The 20,359-nt window shown below is 56.4% G+C and overlaps 1 protein-coding gene across 2 annotated transcripts; it reads right to left on the reverse strand.

Annotated features, from left to right (window-relative positions):
- Window positions 1-1,689: 1,689 nt before the first annotated feature.
- On the reverse strand, window positions 1,690-18,513 carry SRF (serum response factor). 2 transcript variants are annotated; one of them, XM_064709570.1, is made up of 7 exons: window positions 18,329-18,513; window positions 13,583-13,849; window positions 8,408-8,666; window positions 6,233-6,352; window positions 5,365-5,556; window positions 4,805-4,881; window positions 1,690-4,541 (listed from the first exon to the last, which is right to left on the reverse strand). In XM_064709570.1, exons 1-7 carry the CDS (start codon window positions 18,365-18,367, stop codon window positions 4,446-4,448), a joined length of 1,050 nt encoding a protein of 349 aa, XP_064565640.1. In that variant the 5' UTR covers window positions 18,368-18,513; the 3' UTR covers window positions 1,690-4,445. The 2 variants fall into 2 exon arrangements, with proteins under 2 accessions (XP_064565640.1, XP_064565639.1); XM_064709569.1 differs by lacking the exon at window positions 18,329-18,513 and adding an exon at window positions 15,179-15,637.
- Between the last annotated feature and the right edge of the window lie 1,846 nt (window positions 18,514-20,359).

Here is a 20,359-nt window from a genome sequence, read left to right on the forward strand (position 1 = left end):
CAGGAATTACAGTGCAGCAATGTCAGGCCTCTGGCCCTGGGGTGGTTCCAGCCCTGCACCCACCCTCCATCCACCCTGCTGGCTTCAGTGGCAGCTGTGCTGGCTCCCGGCAGGTTTGGGGCTCTGAGACGCTGCCCTGTTCTCTGTGCTGCGGCAGAGCCAGCTGAAGCCAGCTGCACACAAGTTTGGCCTGTTTCCAGCTCCTTTCCAGCTCTGGTGTCACACTGATCTGAAATGTCCATACCATAAAATCTAAATTCTTATCCTGTGCCCATACTGCCCTTCCTTGGGGCGCAAGTTTCTATCAGTCTGATAAGATTTGTTTTAAATTACAAACAGTCATTAAAATCATCAGCTAACTAGATGAGAATTTGCTTTCTTATTTTTGATCCTGGAGCAACTTGTATGTGCCCAGCCTAATTTCTACCCTCACTACTAATGAAATGGATTAGACAATTTCCATGTTTTACAATAGCAATCAGCAATTAATCCAAACAGTATAATTGCAATTAATTATAGGCTGGATAAAACAGTGCAGTGCTGCATCAGTTTGTGGAGACCATCCTCCAAACCTGTGGGCACCAGTGGTGGATTGTAAAGGTTTGTGTTTCCTAGCCACACTCTTGATTTCTCCATTAGCACATGTGATCTCTGTTGGTGCTATTGATGCTTTCTTTCCAGATGCTCTTGAAATCTCTGTTTTCAATTATATGTCATTTTCCTTCCCTGTTCACTACCAAGACATCTTGTTTGTGACAAGGAGAGGTTTTCTGTGGTATTCACACAGCCTGCTTATGTCTTTGTTCTGATGGTCTCCACACAATGCTTAGTCTTTTATCCTAAAAGTAAAGCTCTGTACCTGTGGTATCTTGCTCCATGGTGTGTAAGTGACACACAGGTGTGCCCCTGTGCACAGGTGATTTGGGATTGCTGGTGCTGAGAGGGTGTTTGTAGTGTTGAACCACGAGCCACAGCTGTAGGCACAGGGCTAAAAGTCATTTCAGCTGTCTTCTGCTCCTAAGCACTTTCTGTACAATCCTCTGCCCCCCTGAGGTATTTTCTCCAAACTGCACTTTTATCAGTGCTCAGCTTTCCTCACACTATACTGGCTCCATAACCTGATGCTATAGAGGGGCCAGCAGCTGCATTTTCAGCTGGCATACTCTGGCCCAACAGCCCTGATGATTGCAATGAGCTCCTCTCCCTTTGGGTTTATTCACACACTTTTGGACACTTTTCTGAGCCTCCATGTGTCCTTGATCTGGCTTCTAAGGCCCTGCAGACTGATTTTGAATATTACCTTATCTTCTCATAGCAGTTTCCCGCAGGGAATTTAAGTCTCCCTGTTCCTCCCTATTAACACCCATGAATTAGGTAAATTCCCTGCAGAAATTCTTTTCCAAAATTCCCCATTCCTCCTCATTGCTGTTTTTTATTTCTCTTGACTGACACGATGCCCTGCCCACCAGGGACATTGTTCCAGAGCTTTCAGGAAAGAGCCCTCACAGCACTTCTGTCAGGCTCTGGCCCACACATTAGGCTGAGACTCCCGAGGATAAGTCCAGGTGGTCAGGAATAATCTGTGCAGGAATCAGTGGGGATAGAAACTTTTGTGAGGAGCCCCTCTTTTCCATGATCCCCCTCGGCTGTGCGTCGCCCCCTCCCGCAAAGCACGGTCAAGATCCCAAATCTGTGCACAAAATGATAACATTTATTGAAAGAGTAAATTTTTTTTAATACAAAAGAAAGCTCTGTACATAGTACTGTGATTACTTCCACATCCTTCCAGAAACACAACCCTGGAAACTGGAGGGGAAAAAAAAAAATAATCCCACACACACTTATGCGTACACACACACACACACACGCGCGCGCACACACACCCCTCAAACCAGTAAAATGAACTAAAAATGTCACCACACAATAAATGCCATTTCATCCCTGATACACAAGTGTTCTTACAAGTCTGCACTTAAATAAAATACACCATTAGCGTTTAACCAGCAGTTGCCTTTGGGGAGCCAGGGAGGGGATGCAGTCACACACCCTGTAGCAGCAGGGGCTCTCCTGCCCTTCTGGCCCAACAGCTCTGCTCCATAGTGCCAGCAGAAGCAAAGCAGAGCAAAGCCAGGCCACAATGATGTGCTGGGGCAAAGGACAATGCAAACTCTGATCCCACACTTCTCCCTGGATGAACTCCTAGGTATCTATGTGGTTTTGGAAGCATCACGGAGCAGTTTTCCTACACCGAGCCATGGGACACGGCTCAGCACTCCCACATGCTCTGAGCTGCAGGGTTTGCATCACTCTTAGAGCAAGAATTCTAAGGGGAGGCAGCATGCAACATCACCCTCACCAGATGGGCCACTCCACTCCCCATGAGCCCTTCCCAGGCTGCTAACAGATCAAAGGCTGAAAGGCTCTTCTGGGAATTCTTAGCCCAGGGAGCTTGGAGGAGACCTGTCCCCATCTGTGCACTGCAGAATGGCTGCAGAGGGGGAAGTACAGCCCAGATTGTCACCCAGGAGTTCAGGAGATGCTGCCTGCACAGCAAGCAGGGAGAACAGGGATTAGCCACTGCTGGTCACTCACCACAGGGAGGAGTGGGGACACCCATGTCCCTCAGGCAGTCACAAGCACCACTGCTCCGTGCCAAGAGCAGTGACAGAACAGCTGTAGGTCCCTGGACCAGAAGTGAACAGGGTGGTCAGCAGAAAACCCAGCCCACCTCTGGCTCCTGGGCACACTGCAAACTGCCTGCTTCTGAGGAATGGGTTTACCACTTCCAGAGACCACTGCTGGTCTTCACTTGACTTCTGCCCATTAAGCCCAAAAGTATGGGTATGAAGTCCTCGTTACAGTTAAGTAGGAAACAAGCATCCCACTCGGTTCAGCTTGATCCCTGGCACATGCTGGTGGATGGAGAGTGCAGCTTAAACGCTAATGCTGAGGGAACATGTCCAAGGTTACAATACAAACTCAAAAGCAAGGCCCCTTTCCTGCCTCCATGCCCGCCCACCCACCCCTCTCCCATCCCCCTGGTACAAACCCCATTAAAACTGTACAGGAGCCAAACTTTTATTCCTTAAAGAATTACATAAATACTGAGTTTAACACTTAGAAAAATAAAGTAATTTTCTTTTTTTCTTTTTTTTTTTCTCTCCAAGGCTTCTTTTGTCTTTTAACTTAAAAAAAAAAAAAAAAAAGTTACAGTAGCTGCTTCTTCCCCTAAGGATTCAGCAGCTTCTCTCACTTGCTCACTCTCCCTCCAGGGACAGGGCTAGGTAGCAGAGCCATTCACAGCAATTCCCATGCAGGACCAAGCATGCCCCAGCCCTTCTCCCCCAGCCTTGCTGAGCCTCTACAGGCATCACAGCTGCTCCTCCACAGCCCAGGATGGCCTGCAGGTCACCCTGGTGCTCAGAGGAAGAGCCTGCCACCTGCCCAGCAGCTCAGTGCCCCACGGGCTCTTCCCTTTGACATTTGAGTTGTTTCTCCACCTTGCATCAGATACAGAAATTTAGAAAGCGCTGGCTGGAGCTGCAGGGGGATGTAGGACAGACCCAGCCACGTTCCCCTGGGTGTATGGAGTCCAGAAGCAGTGCGAGGGCTGAGAGTGCAGGGCTGAGCAGAGCACAGGGCCCCTGAGGAGCTCTCCAGGGCATCTTTGTGTTCCTGGGCATCTCTCTCACCACCTCACCTGTGCAAGGGCAGCCACCGGGGCAGGGCCAGTCAGGCTGTAAATGTGCCAGGCAGCCCAGCGAGGAGGCACTGAGGGCAGAGGGCTCACTGTAGTGCATACGAGGAGGACAGGGCCACGTGCCACCAGCTGCGTCCTGCCCTCTGGGGAGAGGGCATGCAGGCCCAGAGATGCACATGCGAGCTGGCCCTTCTCTCCTGTGCGGAGCCCAGGGTGAGTTGCTGCGGCCAGGACCTGTCACCCCCACAAAGGCACATTGCTGAGGCCAGCAGCACAGCCACAACCCACTCTGCTCCAAGCTGCACCTGCACCACGGCTCCGGGTCTAAAGCTGAGCCCCACGCAGAGTAAATACTCATGGGCGAGGTGACTCAGAGCACCCAGAAGGAGCCAGAGCCTCCAGCTGGGAATGGCCTGCAGTATTTATTTACAGTGCAGAGCGATCCTCCCCTCAAAAGACAAATTTCTTTGGCTGGCGTGAGACAAGCACAGCTATTGCAGCATCCAAATGCCCCAAGCCCTGCACGGCCCCAGCACGGCTCCACCCGGGGTGGCTCCTGCAGCCCCACGCGCATGCCTGTGTGTGTGGGGGTGGGTGAGTGCGTGTGTGTGTGTGCATGTGTGGATGAAGGAAACGTGAAAAGGCAACAATAAATAACTGGTGCAGTCTGTACGAGAAGGAGTTGCTGCCAGCCCCGACACTGGCATGACAAGCCAGAAAACAGAAGGCCAGCAGCAGAGGCCTCTCAGTCACTCTTGACGCTGTGTGAGGTGTCCAAGTTGACCACCTGCAGCTCCGTCAGGCTGCTGCCACTGCTGCTCTGCTGCCCGATGACAGCCATCTAGAGAGAGAAGGGAGGAGGAACCACTGGGGGACAGCACGCCCTGAGGCCGTGTGTGCCAGCAGCCAGGGGGCACTGTCCTTCCCGGGCACCCATCCAAGGAGGATGAGACTCCCTCACCCAAGGGTGGGCAGCACAGAGCGCATTCCCAGACCTGAGCACTGATCCTACCCAGCCAGGTCTGCCCGGACACACAAAGGATGTGCAGGCAGAAGAGCAAGAATAAGCCTTGCACACACCTGCAAGTACTACTCTGTGCCTACCTGGTGAAGCTGGACAGCTGAGACTGGGATCTGAACCGTGCCTGATGGGGCTGTCAGGAACACTTGGGGAACGCCACCTGCCACAGAGAGAAGCACAAATGACATTGTCGCCTAAGAAGGGTTCCCCCATGGATCCTTTATCTGAGCTGTATGGAGTTACTCAATGACAAAGCTGCCTATCTGCACACATGGAGACATTCCAGAAGAAAGCATTTGGAAAACTAGTGAATGTGACTGGGAGAAGCAGGCACAAGGCCTGAATCCAAGTCTTGCCTGTGTGGCTTCACGCTACTTTGCCCCTTCTCCAGAGCTTTCTGGCTCCCTGTGCTGCCTGCCTGCCCATCCCAGAAACCCTCACCCTCCTTTTTACCCATCAACAGCTCATGCAATCCTTTGCACAAGAGAACGGCAAGACCTAAAAACACACATCAAGCATTCCCCTTGCCAGGCCTTTGTGCAGCCACCAGCACTGCTGGGAAGAAAACCCTTTGTGATACAGCATAAACACACGTGGGATGAGAAAACCAGGGTGTCAGTGGCCTCTCAGGGAGCTGCCTTACCCTGATCCTGGACCTGTCCGTGGGACACCTGCATGGCCGAGGGCGCCTGCGGGAAAGCGTTGAGCACGGCAAGCCCGCCGTCGGCCAGGCCCGAGGTGGGCGCGTACATCACCGCATGCGGGCTGGGGTACATCATGTGGCCGCCCACCGTGGTTGGCACCGACGACGTCATGATGGTCGCTGGGAGGGTCACTGCCAGCGGGACACAGCACATGTGAGCACACAAAGGAACCTGCAACACTCACCTGACTGCTCAGCACCACCCCAGCCACCTGCTGGGGCACAGCTCATGGAGATACCCAGCTCTGTCTGCCACCTGAGAGATCAAACAGAGCTCAAACCTCTCCTTTCATGAGTATGAAGGGGCAGGAAAACACAGTGGCCAAACATCCCAGGACTAAATTCAACTTGTATCTCAATTCCCCGATGAAACTTTAATAGAGCTGTTGAACTAGATTCAGCCTGCATCCAGGCACCTGAACTCAGATTCTGCTGACAAAGAGATGCCTTCTGCATAGACAGTCAAAGTCTCAAGCAGATGTGAGCCAGTGCTTTGTGCTAAAGGCAATGCTGGCTCACTAAGAAACCCCCTGAGAACTCAGCAACCTGTTCCCAGCTCCATGCTGCAAGTGAGAGCAGATGATGTATCTGGAGAGACTCTGAAATCCCCCGTAAGGTCCCCTATGCCTACATAGGATACAGTGTAGCACAGGAGCTGGCAACAGGGATCCATACACCTGGGAAACTGCCAGCCTTGGATAGAGCTGGCCTGAAGAAGGAAACTGGCCAGGGAGCAGGCATGAGGCTGGTTGGTGTGAGGTGTTTCCAGCAGTGGTGAGGAAGGCCGACAGAAGGTGGTTACCAATACCTGTTCCGCTGGAAGAGGTCTGGGTAAGGTCAGTGCTGCTGTCACTAGAGGGAGACGTTTGCTGCGGGGCCTGGTGCACCTGGATTGCCTGGACTGGAACCTGCTGAGCCATGGTACCACCTGGGGAGAGAGAGGAGCCTGTCAGCCCGTGGCTCCACAGGGATTCAGGCACTCTGGGCCATGTGAAAGCCCCCCAGTCCTTCTCTGGCTGCACACAGCTCCACAGCACCGCTCTGTGCTGCACTGGGGAAGGCTCAGCAGCAGTGTGTGGCAGAAACCAGAGACCAAAACCTGCTCTTTCCTGGCACGTGGGCCAAGAAGGGGTTAACTGGCCTACGAAGCTCCAAGAGTGAAGAAAAGGCCACAACAGCTTTTGCCCAATTCCCAGCTGTGATTCAAGAACATCTGGGATCCTCCTTGCCATTCCTGGTTCCACCAAGACACAGAACAGATGTTGGGAGGAGAGGGCCCAGCCTTTCCTCCCCAGAGAGGAGCCAGTTCTGCAAGGATGACCTTACTGCAAAAAATGGAACCACAAGAGCCCAAATGCCCACACCAGCTGGGCTCTGCTGCCTTCACGCTCTGGAGCCCAGCTCCATCCTCCACAGGGCACTCAAGGTGCAGCTCTCACCTCCTCTTGTGACCTTAAGAACATTACAGAGGGATTAGAGAACAGCTGGTCTCATGGTGTGCATCCCAGAGCTGCAGGCCACACAGCCTCTGCCCCAGACTATCCCTGCAAAGCACTGCAGATCCAGAAACACAGCTTGGCACAGCAAGGTCTCCTAAGGCTGAGGTCCTGCCTCCAGAGGGAAGAGCAAGGGATGCCAGAGAGCAAGAATCACTGGCCAGCTTGCTCAGACTGGGCATTTCCCCACACATCACACCCCAGAGACACACATCAGTTAATTCTCCTCCTCCAGATCACAAGGGAAATCCAGTTCCCTTGAATGGGAGCCTGCTATCTGCCCAGGCCTCCAGGAGCCTTAAAATTCCAAGAAAGCACAGGAGTTACCAGAGTCATGGACCTAGACACAAACAGGCAGGACATGAGAAATACTGTGTCACTCAGCACTGCTCCTCAGATGATGGATGCCACCACAAAGGAGAGCTCAGCCCTGCTCTGAAACTCCATCCAGGAACAGGCCCAGCCCAAGAACAAACACCTAGACAGCCTCAATCAGAACAAGAAGAAATTCCTGCAAAGGACAGTGCACACAAGAGAGCAGAGCAGCATCATTACTCTGCTCTGGTTCTCCCCTAACCAATCCCCTGCACTGTGATTCAGGGGCTGACTGCAGATACAAACACAGAAGCAAGGGCAGCTGCTCAGAGCCAAATGCCAGCACTCAATAAACAACCACTGGGCACCTCAGCCCCTGTACTACCCCTCCATCAGTGCTAGCAGCACAGCTCATCCTCAGCACAGCTGCACTAGGGACCTGCCTCTCCTGCCTTTGTTAGCCACAGGCCAAGCCCTGGGGCTAGAGACTGAAAATCTGCTGCTTGCCTTGGTCTGCATCCCCCAGGATGCTGCTGCTGCTTATGTCAGGCATTTTCTGCCCTGTCTTCCTAGCCAGGGCTCCCTGTGCTCTGCCTCCCCTGAGCTCCCACAGTCAGGGGTCAGCTCTGTGGCCAGGCCCAGAGACTCCTCCATCTCCCCATCTCTAGCAAGAGCAGGAGGAGAAGTGAGTGCTGACCTGTCAGCAACACAATATGCCCTCCAGCTCTGGCAGGGATGTGGAAGACTGTCTGCTGTGCCAGCTGTACCCATGTCCAGCTGGCCCTGCTGGCTGCAAAGAGCCAGGGAGTGCAGCTGTGAGTGAGTGAGAGGAATGGCAGGGGTCCCCAGAGAAAGGGAAGCACCTGCTGAAAGGCGGGAGAAAGAAAGACTTCATCATCACCTTTTTTCACTCCCTCCAGGCTTCCTGGTGCTGCCCTGGGGTCCCAGCTCAGCTCCCTGCCACCTCCCAGCAGCAAGGCCAGCTGGCAGCTCTCTAAAGAAACACTCACTACACGACCCTTCTCCAGCCACTGGGTTTGAGCACGGAATCACAGCCAGGCTCACCTTACAGCAGCAACCACTCTGCTTATCTGCTGCCACTAGAAGAGAACAGCAGCAGTCTCCAGGTGCAGAGATGGATGAACACAGCCCTCAGTCCCCAAGGCACTGACCTGACATGAGGGTGAAGCCAGTGGGTATCGGCATGAGGCCCCCAGACGTCACTGCACTGGCTCCAGTAGTCTTCAGCACTGTCCCGTTGGCACTGGTGACGGCATTGGGGCTGATGCTGGCAGACACTGGCGCCAGGTAATTGGTGATGGGGAATGACGGGCCGCTGCTGACCTGCATGGAGGTCGAGGTGGTTGGGGCTGTCTGGATGGACGTTGTTCCCGGCAGGTTGGTGACAGTGAACGCGGGTTTCAGGGCATCCTGCAAAGGGAGACATTGTGACAGCTCGCACCAGCGTGAGACCAAACCAGTCTCTGCAGGTTGCATCATCCCGTTTCCAAACCATACCCCCCACAGCCTGCTGCCAGCACATGGAGCAGAGCCAGGGGAGCAGAGAAGAGCTGCTTGCACAAACATGAGGAGAGCTGGAGAGAGCTCCACATAAACTTTAGATGCTGGCCCAGGGCCACAGAGGTCCCCTGAGAGCCCTCCCTACAACACACCAGGGGACAAAGCAACCGTTCCAGTCCCCAGGAGTCCCTAAAATGTCTGAGAAGAGAATAGCCTCTTTTTGGCACACACCAGGCAAAAGCAGCCCTTGCAGGGACAAATATAAAGGCATAGAGTCTCCTGTCAGGAACACACACCACTTCCCTTAATGCAGGAAACACAAGACCAAGAACAAGCGGAGAACTGGCTCTTAAAAGCAGCTGTACACTGGAAGTGACAGGGGAGAGGTGACTAAAGGCAAACCTGGACACTAGGGAGGCCCAAACCCAGCCCTGACAGCAGCTTTGGCAGGCCCTTGGGAATGCCTCCACACATCTCCTGAAGCAGAGGCCAGGAGAACCTGACCACAGGAAGCACCTATGTGCCCACCCACTGGCAAGAGATGGGTGTGAGGCAAATGCTTCCAAAGGATCCCCCACATGTTCACTGCACCCAGCATGGTCCTGCAAGGAGCGTCAGAGGACAGCACTGCCAGAGGAGCTGAGCACCAGGAAAGAGCTCTGTGCTGAGCCAAAACTGGCCTGAGAGACCAGGCCAACACTGGCATCCCAGGTGTGGGAACGTGGTGGAATTCCACAAGAGTGGAATGTGTGTGCCAAGCTGCAGCAACACTTTTGTTTCCACAGCCACAAAGCATGTGGCTGGATGTGCCTTGGATCTGCAGGAACCAACCAAGCCCTGCATGACTCCTGCTGCCTCTGGCAGTCACACCTCACCCAACTTCCCTCCATCCCCCAACTCCCCTTTGGAATACCCAGAGTGCCCATGGCTCCTCTCCTGCCCTGCTCACCTGGCCAGGAGCACACTGAGAATGCAGCACTTCACAGGAGCCCGTGTCAGAGCACAGGCAGCCTGCTGTCCCCGTGCCCTGACACAGCTGCCAGCACGCCTGGCAAGAGTTAAGGCTGCCACACTCCCACCCCTCCCACTGCAGCTGGTGGGCCCAGCTCTCCCACGTGCTAAGCCTTGTTCCCAGCTTGTCAAGCTGCCAGGAGCAAGGAATTCACAGCTCAACCAACAGCTAAAAAAGGGAAGGCAGCCCATTTTGGACAGGGGGATCCAATCCCAGGCACTCAGTCGTGCCCCAGGGCCCAGGGAGGGAGGAGAGCAACACCCCTCTGCCTTGGCACCGCGGTCCCTGAAGTCCAAATTAGCAGAGGCACGTGATAACAGAGCAGAGCCCAGCAGAGGCACTTTCCATTAGCTCAACCACAAACTCCTGCCATCCCACATGGGACATGGGAGGCTCTGGGTGCCCTCCCCACGTGGGTGACAGGGCAGAGCTCCCCCAGCCCACTAGGGAGCCAGAGCAGAGTTGGGCTGGACAGGCGCTCCCAGTTGGAAAAGCCAGGGCTGCTCATGCCCACTATAGCTCTAAAGTAGTATACCCATGAGATATAACCCATGAGATAAAACCCCCAGCCAGGCAGGGCACTCAGCACCCAGTCACACTCCAGACTCTCAGGTCTGGAGAAGGCATCCCAGAAAGTTCACAGCTCTCAGCTCAGGGAGATTCTCAGGGCTTGTAGGAGCACAAGGGCAAATCTCAGTACAAAACAAAGAGATTGGGAGAGAGGATGTGGCAACAGACTTGAATCATGCACAGCTCATCCCTGCCCTCCCTGTTCTGACCCTGTTGAGACTCAGATTCCACCCATCTTTATTGGGCTGCAGCAACAGGTCCCAAAACAGAGAGAGCTGGGAGAGACTTTGGGACTGGACACCCACTGTCATCTCCTCATGACTCTCAGTGATCCCCTGGGCACCCTGGCTCTTCTCAGCGCCCTGCAAAGCCCAGACCACATACATGAGACAAGTCATGGGTCACTTCAGCAGACATCACCCAAGGGGCCATGGACAGCAGCCCTGAAAGCTCTTCCCTTCCTGATCCAGCTGCACATCCATTCCAGCTCAGTGCAAACCTCAGTGTCTGCAGAAGCAGCACACAGCAGAGGTGCAGCACAGACCCTCACCACTGCTTTGCAGCATGAGGAGGTCACAGGGCACAGACCAGGCCAGCTGATGCCCATCCTGGACCACAGGAGGGTCTTGGGGACAGAAATGATCCCCCTCCACAGCTTTTAGGGACTGCCTGAGGCAATGCTGTTCAGCATGGCCCAGACACCCAGACAAAATTATTACACAGGTGTAGCAGGACAAGCCTCAGAGGGATATGGGAAATCCCAATCTGGTTTCCAACACCTGGCCTGTGTTCCAGATGTAGAAAGTCCCACGTTTTCCCATTCCAGAGAGATGACCAGATCAGGGCTACTCCCCATGCTCTCAGCCCAATCTAGAGCCTCTGAGCTCCTTCCAAAATATCCTTTCCCACACAAGCACACAGGTATCACCATGAGGATACAGCTACTGTCTCAAAAGTACAGCAAGCCCCAGTCCCAGCAGCACAGCAGGGAGTGTGGGTCTGGCACAGCAGGAGGATTTCAGAGCTGCTGCTGGTGTAGCACAGAGGAATAACCAGCAGGCTGCTGACTGCAGGTGACAGCCTGGCCGTGTTGTTCTCCCCACTCTGCTGCAGCACTGCACAAAAGCAGGCTTTGTCCATACAGAGATCTGAGAATCAGAGTTCTCACAAGGCCAGAGTGTCTTTTGGAGCATCCCATGTGGCTGCACCTGACAGTCCAGGCACCAAATCTCCTGCCACCTCCTCCAGTGAGGCACCTGCAACCCACCCATGTGCACCACTCACCCATCAGCAAGCCCCAGCCACCCAGCATGGCCCATCCACAGGCTCCTTTCATCCTCAGAAGACTTCTTGGTCCATCTGAACTGAGCTGGTCTCTGCCCAGCCACCAACCAGGCTTCCAGGCCTGCAGACAGGACAGCCCTTGTCCCCAGCCCCAAGGCTTGCCATGACAGGAGCTCTCAGCCAGCCAGGGGTGGATTTATTCAGAATGTCAAGCAGAAGACAGGGCCATAGGGCTCCTCCAGCCTCTCATCAAATGCTGGCTGTGGCCACCAGGAACCCCACACTGAGCACTGGCACTGGGATGGAGCTTTCAGGGTTGCATCACACACTGAGAATAGAGAAGCTGTGTTAAGAAGGTCTCTGCAGAGTAACTGCACCCCAAGGGCACAGTTCCCTTGGGGCCAACTAGCAGTGCTTCCAGGAAGAGTACAAAGGGATTGAATGTGGTCAAGTCTCATGCCAAGGCCAGGTAATTTGTCTCATTACGAAATGCCCACAGGACTTGTCTTTTCATCCAGGAGAAGCCCAGGAGGCACAAGTCCTTACAAACACAGGCTGCACAAATGAGAGATCACTGCTGTTAGAAGGCTTCTTTGCCTGCAGGATAGGGCTGGCACAGCTTACAGCAGCAACCAGAGGCATGACAGACTGGGACAGCCAGGACTGCTGCTGGGACCCCATCAGCAGGGGCCATTCTCAAGGACTGTTAAGGGCTGCAGCACAGAGACTCCAGCCACACTCTGGCCCACCACAGCTCCTCTGCCTGCAGGGACCTCTGGGGCTGCTGATGCTTCTCAGGGCTCAGCAGCAGCTGAGTTTTTGCTTGGTGCAGCACTGCACACATGTGGGGCACACTGAGGAATGGGGGTACCCAGCAGCACCATGACCAGAGCTGTTTGCTGTCACAAAAACAGGCAGCTGAATACTCCAGCAGCCCCAGACATGCTGGGCACATCTCAGTGCTGCACCTTTGCAATTACAGCAGAGAGGTCTCCGGGTGCTGTCTGCTTAATGTCTAGAGGCTACTGCACGACAACAATGTGGCTTGAGCAGGGACAGCTGGAGAGCTCCTAGGACAAGGCCAATGGAAGGACACTTTTGCAGCAAACCTGGTACCCATGACACCAGCACAGGCACAGCAGGACTGTTCTAATTCCCAGCACCCAGCAGAACTGCACACAGGCCTGGGAAGCTGTGGCAGAGCCCCAAATTCAGCACGGCATCCCAGTCTTGCACCACAAACCTCCCTGCCTCCCATCTCCAAGCACCTGTGGATCTGAGCACCAGCCTGCAAAGGAAGCAGCAGGGATGTGGGACACAGCTCAGAGGAACAGTGCCAGGGAGTGCAGGGACAAGACAGGGCCCTTCCAGCACAAAAGCTGACTCTGCCCAACCGTGCACCCACAGCCAGGCCACCCTGGGCAAAAGGCCACAAGTAACACAGGCAGGCAGGGGCCAGCGTCTGCAGGGACAACAGGCAGGGAGCAGAAATGGTCTGTCCAGCCAAATGTTTCCATTCCCCATGTCCTCCCTGCCCCCTTCCAAAACAGCACCAAAGCAAGAGACAGCTGCAGCTTATAAGGAATGTGAGGGGCCCTGCCAGGGACTCTGGCGAGGGAAACCAGGCCTTATAAGGCCATGGAGGCAGAATCAAATTTTTATCAATGAGTGTGAGAGCATGGAGACGCCTGGGGAGAGATAACAGTGCTGAAAGCTGGCCAGGGGGGTGGGCTGGGCTAGTGGGGAGCCACGCTACAAGGACCAGGACCAGGATACCTGCCACCCACTCCCCTCCCTCTCTCAATCACCGCCACTATCAGCCGAGGAGCCAGCCAGCCCTGAGATGACACAACACAAGCTCGCTGCAGTGGCAGCGAAAGGGGACTCATCCTCAGCTCCCCACGGGGATGATGAGGGCTCCCACACAGCCCAGGCCTCCCTGGGTGCCCAGCAGCATTACCTTGGTCTCCCCGCTGCTGTCCGATTCGGACACCTGGTAGGTGAGGTCCGTCTCCTCAAAGCCAGTGGCACTCATGCGCTGGTCAGTGGTGGGGTCCGAGCGCGGCGGCGAGTCCGGGGAGTTGAGGCACGTCTGGATCAGCGCCTTCCCCGTCTCACTGGTGATCATGGGCTGCAGCTTCCGCGTGGCAAACGTGTACACGTGGCCCGTCTCGCTGGCCACCAGCAGCAGAACTTGAGTGCCAGTCAGCGTGGAGAGCTCATAGGCCTGCCAGAGGGACAAGGGAAGAACAGGGAGTCACAGGTGACAGGGACAACACACGGTGCAAGACAAGAGTCCCTGCATGTTCCCACAATGCCTCTCCTTCTCTTTGCACCAGCTTCAGCTCCCTGCCACCCCAGAGGAGCTGCGGCCTCTAAAACCAACCCAGGACTGGATCCCCACAGGCTGAACTGCCCCATGCTGTGTTCCCATCCCCTTTAGTACACACACCCTTAAGGGATGTGCCTGCCAAGAGGCCGTGGGTAGAGTGGTCCCCTCAGTACAGTAGTCTGACAACATGGGGACACGGGATTGTCTCCATTCTGGAAATCCCACTGGCTTCTCCACACACATCTGGACACCTCCCTCACCTCACCTTCAGTGATGTTACTTGGCACACATCTCTGCTACCTCATTCCCCTCACCAACACCCCATCCAAGCTCCGACCCAGATTTCCCTCTCAGGCTCCAGACCTCTGAGCACAGCTGCACCCGAGCATTCCTGCAGTGAGGCCACCATGCCCCAGGTGAGGAATACCTGTGCACTAGGAAGTGCACTCTTCACATGCCACCACTGCACACCCAGTGGCCTCACAAAAGCTTCTACAGAGAGGATTGCCTCATTCCATGCCCCGCGGTCCCGGACCTCCAGGATGTGCCCAGCAGTACCTCACACCCATTCCCACCCTCCCAGCGTGCAGGATGCCCAGCTGAGCTGCCATGCAGCACTACCCAGTTGTTCAGAAGATGCTATGAGCACCACCAGGGATGCAGATCAGCCAGCAGCATCCAAAATCCCCCAAGTTTCTAATCTGTCTTTGCACGCCAGGAACCACAGACAGCACTCCGGACCGGCCAAGACGTGGCGTCGGTCCCTTCCGCGACCGAAGCATCCGGTCCTACCGGGGGCACGGCAGTCCAGCTGTGCCACCAAACACTCGGTGTTTTGGTGGCGGCTCCCAGCGAGGGGCCCCGAGGGCACCGGTCGGCACAGGCTGGACGCTGCACCGGGATGGGCCTCCCGAGACACATCACACGCCTGGCGACCGCCAAGCACACCGGCATCCCGCGGCCCCGGGGGCTCCCGCTCCCGGCTCCGTGCCCGAGCTCCGCCGGGGGCTCCCGCGCAGCCCCCCGGAAAGGGCTGGTGCCGGGCCGCCCCCCGGTCCCGCCCGCGGCACGGGGAAGCCGCCGTCGTTTCCGGGCACGGCCCGCCGGCCTGCTCGGCGCTCGGACCGGGCTGGGAGTGCCGCGGACAGGTGGGTGCCGGCCGGCATCCCCGCCCGGGCCGGACCGTCCCGCCCCCCCGCACCGGCCGGAGTCGCGGGGCCGCACCTTCTTCATGATGCCGGTCTTCCTCTTGCTGAAGGTGGTGTAGCGCCGCAGCTTGTTGTCGATGAACTCCATCTTGATCTTCACCCGGCCTCGCGTCTTCTTCCCGGGCTTGGCGCCGCTCACGGCCCCGCCGCCCCCGCCGCCGCTGTAGGCGGCCGCCGCCGCCGCTCCCGCCGCGGGCCCCGCCGCCGCTGCCGCCGCCGCCGCCTCGGCCAGGCCACGCTTCACGCCGCGCCGCTCGCCGCCCAGCTCCTCCTCCTCGGCCGACTCCGAGTCGCCCTCGCTGCCGCTGTACAGCGCCTCCCGCTTCAGGCAGCCCCCGGGCGCCCCCGCCGCCGCCCCGCCACCGTTCGCCCCACGCGGCACCGGCGACCGGCCCAGTCCCGAGCCGCGGGCCAGCGCGGCGGCGGCGCCGTTCCCGGCCCCGGCCTGGCTCGGCAACATCGCGGCGGCGAGCGCGGGTCGGGTCGGGCCGGGTCAGGCCGGCCCCGCCATGTCCCCGCCGCGCTCCGCGCTCACGGCCCCGCTCCGCCGCCGCCCCCGCCGCGCCGCGCCGCCCCCATATAAAGCGATACAATGTTGCCTTTTATGGCGAAGGCGCTCCTTATATGGGGCGAGACGGCGCCCCGTCGGGAGGCGCCGTCCCATTGGCTGGCAGCCGCCGAGCGCTGGCGCCCATTGGCCGCCGGTTGGCGTTTGATTTGCATACGGTCGGACCGTGCTCGCGTCACGCCCGGGTTGGAACACGCAGGGCGGCTCTTAAAGGGACCGCGCCGCCGGGGGCAGCGGGGCGCTGGGACCGGAGCGGGGACCGCGAACGAGAGCGGTGACAGCCCCGGTGCCAGCCCTGCCCCGGGCCCCTTCCCGCCGCCAGCTCCCGGCACGGTCCTCGTAGGAGACACAGCACGTGTCTCAAAGATTGCGTGCCTCACCATCGTCGGGATCCATCCAGGCGGGAGTGGCTCTGCCACCGCGCCCGGCTCCCAGCGATGCCACCAGCGATGCCACCAGCAGTGCTCCAGGAGCTCCGCAGCCCGGCTGTTGTTACAGCTTGCAAAGGACAACGTCCCGTCCATTTGTGTCCGGTGGCTGCCGAGGCACCGAGAAGGCGTGGGTGCCCAGGGGTGTGCAGGGCACAGGAGTGGAGCAGATATGTCCAAAACACACATTGCTGAAGCACAGGCCGATCGCTAGCGAGCAGGAAAAAGATGTCCCGTGTAAGAGGATGGGCCGCAGGTTCCTTCAAACCCGCAGGGGGTGAGGCTGTGGTTCCGCACCGCGGCCATCCATGGGTGGGACAGAGCACCTGTGCAGGGGGCAAGGGGCTGTCACACCCTGGGTCATGCCCTGCAGATGCTCCAAGCACCTAGCACAGGTCACATCCTCCATGCAGGTGTGACCCTGGAGCTCCAGAGCAGAGGGACAGGCCACAAAGGACAGCTGTGGAAGGCACACTGCACATAGGGCAGCAAAGGTGCGAGAAGGATGGCACAGCTCCAGAGCCCAAAGCTGTGAGGACAGACAGAGAATTCTTAGTTGAGACAAGGGGGTCTCCCACACACTGTCCTACAAACAGGAGCTGCAACCCGGGGCAAGGCCCCACCTCGGGCAGCAGTGGTCTGGCCACAGAGCCATTTTGTCTCCTGGAGCTCTGCAGCACCCATGGAGCGCTCTGCAGCTCGCACGGGCCCTTTCCATATCTGCCTCATCCCTCAGAGGACACGCACGCCCAGCACCAGCCCTCACAGCTGTCCCCCACAGCCAGGGCCAAGCTCCTACAGAGCAAGGGAGTAACTGCAAACCCCAACACCCCCCTGCCTGCCACCGCCGCCTCCCCCTCCTCCCGCCAGCCATGCTCCTCCAGTGAGCACACATGCCATTTATAGCTCCCAGCAGAGCTGCTGGAACTCACATGCCTCCCATCACATGCCCTGGCCACCCTCCCCTCGAGCTGAGCACAAACTACACCTGGCACAGGTGAGACCGAGGCCTGGCCGTGTCCTGCTGGGCTGGGGAAGGGTCAGCAGGACCCTCAGCCGGGCTGGGGACACCACTTTGGCTGGGGACAACGAGCACATGGATCCGATGGCCTCAGCCAGCGCGGTCTGCCTGCTCAGCACGAGTGTGCAGTCACTGCAGGTGGCAAGATTTGGTTTCCTCTTGCTCATGGGAGAGCTACACACTCCTTTCCTCCTGCTCTTCCCTGGGCCTTCCAATTGCAAGGCCTTTTGCTCCCAAGCTGCAGGAGTGTCTACACAGACAAAAGGTGAGACCTGGCTCCTTCTGGGCTGGCTCATCCCTTCTGCTCCAGTCCTTTCCTTCCCAAGCCTCATCCTGTGGATGCTGTCTCCAAGATGCCTGTCCTTGTGCTCTGAACAGGCCCAGAGCTTCAGCCTGGCCCAGTTTCCTGGCATGCCAATCTCCCACCAAGGCAGCCAGACCCAGGCTGGAGAGCCAAGCCCTGTCCCCAGGCCACCATCACCCACAGGACGCAAGTCACCAGCAGGTCTTCCCTTGGCCAAACCGGCAGCCACTGACAACTGGAAGCAGCTTAAAGCAAGTTCCCAGCCTTCAGGGATTGTCTTATTTACAGCCCCCACATCATAAAATTCCCATTTCTAGCCCTGTTTAAACACAGCTTTAGGGCACAGCACTTGACAGTATGCTTAAAAGTCTCTTAAAATTCCCCCAAAATTCCCTCCAGACAAGCTGCCTGACAACTCCACAGGAGCACAGATCCTGCTGCCATCATGACCCCAGCCCTCTACATCTCCTTTTCAATCCTATCTGGGCCACTGCAACAAGTGCTTCATCCTTTTCCAGCTCTTCATCCATACTCCAGCAGGGTGCTGGGGATGTGATAGTTTCCATCCTGTTCCTGATCTTCCTGCTCTTGGTACTCCAGCTGCTTTTTCTGACCACTACTCAGTACACTTAGCTGCTCTTTTTTTAACAGCCAGATCTCTTCTATGAGCAGTAACAACTAGAACAGAGGTACTAGGAAAAATTAGGTTATGGCCTTTCTTAATTTGTTGTGTTGGTTTTTTTTGGTTTTTTTTTTTTGTGGCCAACAGACAGGTGCAGGAATGGGGCTGCTCCCTGAGGGGTGACCCCACATCCTCATGAACAGGTATGATAAACCCACAGTACCTGAGCAGAGCAGCAAAAGGTGTTGGCATCAGGGGCCATTCACAGAGCAAGCCATGGAGTAAATCCAGCATCCACTTGGTTGTGAGATAGAGCCAAATCCTGACTGGATAATAAGGCAGCAACACATGCCTAGAAGACAGGGCTAGAGGGACAGGAACACCTACAAGCTTGCCTAAAACAAACCTGAAAGCACAGGCTTGAGCTTAAATGCAGCTCAGGGGTGTGGGGGAGCCCCAGGTGAGGCTGCTTAGGACAATTAAGGCCCATGAGTTTCCACAGAGCTGCAGCAGAGCCACAGGGCAGCAGAGGAAATCAGAGCAAACCAGGTAGCCCTTCCTCAAGCTGCACAGCACTCATGGACCAGGGTGCTCAAAGGTTGCAGGGGGGATTTGGATAACTTCAGGGCAAGAGAAAACACCAGGGACTTCCTGCTGGAACTGTCTGCTTTAGGGAGTTGTTCATTGGGACTCACATCTGCTTGCTGCTCTCTTACACCGTCTAGCAAATGTTCCATTTTGGTCGCAGCTGGTGGCTCTCTGCGTGGACCTGCGCTCTGATGGAGCCGTGTGGTTCTTTCTGGCCCTGGATCACCCACACACTCCTCTGCAAGGTGTTCCTTCAGCTTGGGCTGAGGCAATTGGATCCCACCTCTTGTCCACTGCCAAGGTGCTCTGCTTCTCCTGCAGGGACTGATTCCCTGCCCTGTTCCACCACTTTTAGCTGGGACTGCATTTGCTCAGCTTGCTGTTTCCAATTACTTTGGCCAACATCTCTCCCCTCCCCAACGATACAGAATTTTTTCATTACGTCACTCCCAAAAATACACAATCCCAGCCCCCATCATTCTGCACTGTTTGGGTCTGGAGCTTGTCCTAGCTTTGGTGACTTTCCATTTGGGTGCTTCCCTGTAGTCACCAGGTCCTGTCTGCATGGCAAACAGCTGTGGAGCCTCCAGGATGTGTCGGGACAAAGCAGAGCCCCCAGTCCTGATGCTGCTCACAGAACCAGCTCACTGCAGCCATGCTGTACCCTCCCACCACATGAGATGCCAGAACAAGGGTGGTACCCCCAAAATCCTTGGCATCTCTGGTCTCTAACCATGGCAAGGCTGAGATTCTGCTTGGCTAGGCCACCACATGTGGCTTGGCTGCAGGAATCAGCCCACAGAGTGCAGTGCTCCTACCTGGAAGGATAGCAGGCAAGAAAGTCCACAGGAATGGAATGGGTGTGAGAAGTGGAACAAAAGGACATCAAACAACAGCAAATGCACGAGACAGGTCACTGGCAAGTTGGAGAGCACATAAGCAGCAGTGGCACAACACTCACGCATCAGAAGGGTTGCACATGCACTGGGGGAGCAACAAGAGGGACATGAGGCTGAAAGGAGTAGAAGGAAAGGCACATCCTGATCCCTCTGTCCCTAACAGGCACAGTGCCACCAGTCCCACACTGTCATGGAGGCAGCCAGAGGTCAGGGTGGCAGTCACCTGCTGCCAAGCCTACCACACCAGGGAGCGCCAGGTCCAGCAAACCAGACCTGCTGTCCTCTAGAGAGGGGCCCAACACCCAGGCACGGCCACAGCTTAGCTTGCCAAGAGATCTTTGCTTGGGGAGAGTCCACATCTCCACCTGCAAGTATTGGAAAAGGGACAAACACCTTTGATAACTGGCAGAGCAGCTGCCAGCAAACTTGCTTGCACCCAGTTTCCAAGCCTGGACCAAATGTGAGCTCAGGGCCAGCTAGCATATTTCAAGAAATGAGCACCTTCCCCCCTCCAATATCTCCATAACCTCTTTGGGTAGCAGAGATGGGAAGAGGATCCTGGACATACCTGGTCCATCCCTGATTAAAGCAGAGCCAACTATGGGTAGTTCAGGACTTCTCTGGTCCAGCACTGGGCATCTCTGATGATGATGGTGATGCCACAGCTTCTCTGGGACTCAGACCTTTATCACCCTTGAGGGGAAGCATTTCCCCTAATACCAGGATGAATGTCCCTTGTGCAGCTTGTGCCCACTGCCCCCAGTTCA

This window comes from Zonotrichia leucophrys, chromosome 3 (genome assembly GCF_028769735.1).
Source record: "Zonotrichia leucophrys gambelii isolate GWCS_2022_RI chromosome 3, RI_Zleu_2.0, whole genome shotgun sequence".
Classification (NCBI taxonomy): domain Eukaryota; kingdom Metazoa; phylum Chordata; class Aves; order Passeriformes; family Passerellidae; genus Zonotrichia; species Zonotrichia leucophrys.

Coding starts and splice junctions, on each gene's coding strand:
- SRF (XM_064709569.1), bottom strand. CDS start 15,622: ATGTTGCCGAGCCAGGCCGGGGCCGGGAACGGCGCCGCCGCCGCGCTG. Junction 4,882..5,364: donor CGGACAGGTCCAGGATCAGG/GTAAGGCAGCTC, acceptor TCTCTGTGGCAG/GTGGCGTTCCCCAAGTGTTC. Junction 4,542..4,804: donor CAGCTGTCCAGCTTCACCAG/GTAGGCACAGAG, acceptor TTCTCTCTCTAG/ATGGCTGTCATCGGGCAGCA.